This window comes from Calidris pugnax, unplaced genomic scaffold, assembly GCF_001431845.1.
Source record: "Calidris pugnax isolate Ruff unplaced genomic scaffold, ASM143184v1 scaffold405, whole genome shotgun sequence".
In the NCBI taxonomy this organism is placed as follows: Eukaryota; Metazoa; Chordata; class Aves; order Charadriiformes; family Scolopacidae; genus Calidris; species Calidris pugnax.
The window spans coordinates 138,788-144,311 of NW_015091114.1; the positions used below are offsets into that span (position 1 = coordinate 138,788).

The window sequence follows — 5,524 nt, forward strand, 5'->3', positions numbered from 1 at the left end:
CCCCCCCTCGGTGGCTCTGGGCCCCCCCTCACCGCGTAGGCGTGGGGCATGGTGGGCAGGAAGGTGCCACCGCTGCAGGTGACGATGTCCCTCATGTGCTCGGGCTCGGGGCGGACGTTGGGGGTGACGTGGACCTCGTAGCCCTGGGGGGACACCAGGATTTGGGGGGGGGACACACGGGGGGGGACACACGTCCGTCAGTCCATCCCTGAGACCCTGGAATGGCCCCCCCCGGGGGACAGGGACACCTTGGGGACACAAGGAACGTCTTTGGGGACAGTTTGAAGACCCCAGGAGACATCTCTTGAGGTTCTCCTTGAGTCCACCACGCTGGACCAAGGCCACATGGGGGGTGACACAACCTGGGGCACCAGGGCCACTCGAGGGGACAGGGGACACCTTGGGGACACAAGGAACGTCTTTGGGGACAGTTTGAAGACCCCAGGAGACATCGAGGAACATCTCTTGGGGTTGTCCTTGAGTCCACCACATGGGGGGTGACACAACCTGGGGCACCAGGGCCACTCGAGGGGACAGGGGACACCTTGGGGACACAAGGAACGTCTTTAGGGACAGTTTGAAGACCCCAGGAGACATCTCTTGAGGTTCTCCTTGAGTCCACCACGCTGGACTGAGGCCACATGGGGGGGTGACACAACCTGGGGGACCAGGGCCACTCGAGGGGACAGGGGACACCTTGGGGACACCAGCAAAGGAGGGGACACCCCTCTGGCCATCCCCAACCCTCCACGTGATGGGACCAAAGCCACATGGTGGGGGACACCAACCCAACTCAATGGGGGTCAAGGACACCTGAGGCCACCATGGGGCCACCGGGTGACGTTGGGTGGCATCAGGTGACACCTCCTGGCTGTCCTGAGCTGAGTCCCCAGTGGGTGTCCCCACTCCATGAAGGGTTCAGGGACACCTTTTGGGGGGACAGGGCACACCTTGGGGACACCAGCAAAGGAGGGGACACCCCTCTGGCCATCCTCAACCCCCCCGTGATGGGACCAAAGCCACACGGTGGGGGACACCAACCCAACTCAATGGGGGCCAAGGACACCTGAGGCCACCACGCTGGACCGATGCCACATGGGGGGTGACACAACCTGGGGCACCAGGGCCACTCGAGGGGACAGGGGACACCTTGGGGACACCAGCAAAGGAGGGGACACCCCTCTGGCCATCCCCAACCCTCCACGTGATGGGACCAAAGCCACATGGTGGGGGACACCAACCCAACTCAATGGGGGTCAAGGACACCTGAGGCCACCATGGGGCCACCGGGTGACGTTGGGTGGCATCAGGTGACACCTCCTGGCTGTCCTGAGCTGAGTCCCCAGTGGGTGTCCCCACTCCATGAAGGGTTCAGGGACACCTTTTGGGGGGACAGGGCACACCTTGGGGACACCAGCAAAGGAGGGGACACCCCTCTGGCCATCCTCAACCCCCCCGTGATGGGACCAAAGCCACACGGTGGGGGACACCAACCCAACTCAATGGGGGCCAAGGACACCTGAGGCCACCACGCTGGACCGATGCCACATGGGGGGTGACACAACCTGGGGCACCAGGGCCACTCGAGGGGACAGGGGACACCTTGGGGACACCAGCAAAGGAGGGGACACCCCTCTGGCCATCCCCAACCCTCCACGTGATGGGACCAAAGCCACATGGTGGGGGACACCAACCCAACTCAATGGGGGTCAAGGACACCTGAGGCCGCCATGGGGCCACCGGGTGACGTTGGGTGGCATCAGGTGACACCTCCTGGCTGTCCTCAGTTCAGGGACACCTTTGGGGGGGACAGGGCGCCTCAGGGAGGGTTGGGGACATTTGGGGGAGGGTTGGGGACAGTTGGGGACGGTCACCTGGAGCAGGGGGTGGCGGCGGGCGCGGCGCAGGGCCTGGGCCAGGCTGAAGCCAAAGTGACGTTCCTGCTGGTCGTCACGCACCAGGAAGGGACCCGGCGCCAGGACACGGCCACCGCGGGCGCTCTGGGGACACGGAGGGGACACGTGGTGGCACCTTCAACCCCCAAGGACCCACCAGGTCCCCAAACGACCCCCTCCCTTGGCACCCAAAGCCTCCATGTCCCCAGGGATCCCGCTACCTGTCCCCAAGGTCCCCTCTTGTCCTCAATGTCCTTGTCCCCAAGGACACCCCCTTGTCCCTAAGGACCCCTCCCCAAACGACCCCCTCCCTTGGCACCCAAAGCCTCCATGTCCCCAGGGATCCCGCTACCTGTCCCCAAGGTCCCCTCTTGTCCTCAATGTCCTTGTCCCCAAGGACACCCCCTTGTCCCTAAGGACCCCTCTTGTCCTCAATGTCCTTGTCCCCAAGGACACCCCCTTGTCCCTAAGGACCCCTTCTTTGTCCCCAAGGACCACCATGTCCCCAAACCCAAGCCCCAACCCAACCCCAACCCGACCCCAAACACCCCTCTCCCATGTCCCCCACAACTTCCCTGGCCCCAAGGACCCCTTCTTTGTCCCCAAGATTGTCCATGTCCCCAAAGATCCCACCCCATGTCCCCAAGGACACCTTCTTTGTCCCCAAACACGTCCCTGTGCCCAAGAACTTCATCCCCCTGGCCCCAAGGACTCCTACTTTGTCCCCAAGATTGTCCATGTCCCCAAGGTTGTCCATGTCCCCAAGAATTGTCCATGTCCCCAAAGATCCCACCCCATGTCCACAAGGACCTCCCTGTCCCCAAAGACCCCCTCCCCTGGCCCTAATGACCCCTGTGTCCCCAAATACACCCTCCCATGTCCCCAAGGACCATCGTGTCCCCAAAAACACCTTCTCATGTCCCCAAGGACCCCCCTGTCCCCAGTGACACCTCCCCAAGTCCCAAAGAACCACCCTGTCCCCGACGATGAACCTTGTCCCCCATCGTCCCCCATCCCCAAGGCCTCTCATGTCCCCAAGGACCCTCCCCTTATCCCCAGAAACCCCACGTCCTGTCCCCAAGAAGCCCCATGACCCCAAGATCCTCCTTCCTGTCCCCAAAAACTGTTACCCCTGTCCCCAAGATCCCCCGCCCCCTTCTCCCATAGGACCTTCTGAAGCCACTCAGGGGTGACGATGGGGACACCGCGGGCCACCGCGCAGAGGAACTTGACGGTGCGTCGGACACGGTCGGTCACCAGGTGGGTGCAGTCGAAGACGGAGGTGGCCATGGACCCCCCCAGTGTCTTCAGGGCCACCTCCATGTCTGGGGAGGCCACCACCCCCGTGAAAAGCACCTGAGGACATAAGGACACCATGAGGACATGTTGGGGACACCCTTTGGGGGGCCACCATTCCCGTGAAGGACAGCTGGGGATGAGGGGACACCATGGGGACATGTTGGGGACATCCCTGGGGAGGCCACCACCCCCAGGAACGGCACCTGGGGATGAGGGGACACCATGGGGACATGTTGGGGACATCTCTGGGGAGGCCACCACCTCCACGAACGGCACCTGGGGATGAGGGGACACCATGGGGACATGTTGGGGACATCTCTGGGGAGGCCACCACCCCCACGAACGGCACCTGGGGATGAGGGGACACCATGGGGACATGTTGGGGACATCCCTGGGGAGGCCACCACCCCCAGGAACGGCACCTGGGGATGAGGGGACACCATGGGGACATGTTGGGGACATCCCTGGGGAGGCCACCACCCAGAGGGACCATGAGGACATTGGGACACTCAAGGGTGACACTGGGGGACACGGGAACATCAGGGGACACCTCAGGGTACTGCCCCGCCCCTTCCCACAATACCTTGGGGGGGGCGGAGCCCGGCGCCCCCCGGGGGCGGAGCTGGTGCCCGGCGACCTCTAGTGGCTCCTCCTCCTCCTCCTGGGGGTGGAGCCACAGCATGAGACCCCGCCCCTTCCTGAGAAGCCCCACCCTGCTCTCCACCAATCAGCAGCCTGCAGGGGCGGGGCCTAGTCTCACCAGAAGCCCCGCCCACCCAGGTCTGACCCCACCCCCCACCCACACCCAGTGTTTGGCCCCACCCACCCAGCACAGACACGCCCATCACCCTTAGGCTCCGCCCACCCTCAGGCCACACCTACCCGTGCCCGTGGTTTACCCTTTTCGCCCCATTTCTCACAGCCTGGTTTTTCTCACTCCTCTTTTTGCCCGTTTTCACCCCATTTTTGGAGGGTGGCTTCTTCCTCTTCTCCTCTTCCTCCTCCTCTTCCTCATCATCATCTTCTTCCTCCTCGTTTTCCTCTTCCTCTTCGTCACTCTCTATTTTTACCCTTTTCGCCCCATTTCTCACAGCCTGGTTTTTCTCACTCCTCTTTTTGCCCCTTTTCTCCTCATTTTTGGAGGGTGGCTTCTTCCTCTTCTCCTCTTCCTCCTCCTCTTCCTCATCATCATCTTCTTCCTCCTCGTTTTCCTCTTCCTCTTCGTCACTCTCTATTTTTACCCTTTTCGCCCCATTTCTCACAGGCTGTTTTTTCTCGCTCTCACTCATCTTTTTGCTCGTTTTCACCCCATTTTTGGATGATGGTTTCTTCCTCTTCTCCTCTTCTTCCTCCTCTTCTTCCTCCTCCTCTTCCTCTTCGTCACTCTCTATTTTTACCCTTTTCGCCCCATTTTTCACAGGCTGTTTTTTCTCACTCTCACTCGTCTTTTTGCCCGTTTTCACCCCATTTTTGGAGAGCGGCTTCTTCCTCTTCTCCTCCTCTTCCTCCTCATCCTCCCTGGGGAGGAAGAAGCACTGGGTGGGCTCCTCGGGGTCCCAGCCTGGGGATGTGCCTGCGGAAGAGCCACGTTGGGGACCCAGGGGTCTGGGGGGGACCCAAGCGTCGGGGGGGGACCCAATGGGCTCCACAGGGGGCTGCTCTTCCTCCTTCTTCTCCTCCTCATCCTCCTCATCCTCCCTGGGGAGGAGGAAGCGCTGGGTGGGCTCCTCGGGGTCCCAGCCTGGAGCTGCCTCTGTGGGAGAGCCACGCTGGGGACCCAGGGGTCTGGGGGGGACCCAAGCGTCGGGGGGGGACCCAATGGGCTCCACAGGGGGCTGCTCTTCCTCCTTCTTCTCCTCCTCATCCTCCCTGGGGAGGAAGAAGCGCTGGGTGGGCTCCTCAGGGTCCCAGCCTGGGGCTGTGCCTGTGGGAGAGCCACGCTGGGGACCCAGGTGTCCGGGGGGCACCCAAGTGTCCGGGGGGGACCCAGGTGTCCAGGGGGCACCCACACATCTGGGGAGGGGTCCCAGGTGTCCAGGGAGGGGTCCCAGGTGTCCAGGGGGGGCACCCAGGTGTCCAGGGGGCACCCACACATCTGGGGAGGGGTCCCAGGTGTCCAGGGAGGGGTCCCAGGTGTCCAGGGGGGGCACCCAGGTGTCCAGGGGGCACCCACACATCTGGGGAGGGGTCCCAGGTGTCCAGGGAGGGGTCCCAGGTGTCCAGGGGGGGCACCCAGGTGTCCAGGGGGCACCCACACATCTGGGGAGGGGTCCCAGGTGTCCAGGGAGGGGTCCCAGGTGTCCAGGGGGGGCACCCAGGTGTCCAGGGGG

General features: G+C 63.1%; 1 protein-coding gene across 1 annotated transcript in view; it reads right to left on the minus strand.

Moving 5' to 3' along the window:
* Positions 1-5,524, minus strand: part of MDC1 (mediator of DNA damage checkpoint 1) — a 12,735-nt gene that overhangs the window by 1,693 nt on the left and 5,518 nt on the right. The window contains exons 5-9 of the mRNA XM_014958241.1: positions 4,094-5,118; positions 3,778-3,855; positions 3,066-3,251; positions 1,875-2,000; positions 33-143 (exon numbers count right to left, since the gene is read on the minus strand). Of these exons, the coding sequence (XP_014813727.1) occupies positions 33-143; positions 1,875-2,000; positions 3,066-3,251; positions 3,778-3,855; positions 4,094-5,118 (1,526 nt within the window). The remainder of the gene's footprint in view (positions 1-32; positions 144-1,874; positions 2,001-3,065; positions 3,252-3,777; positions 3,856-4,093; positions 5,119-5,524) is intronic.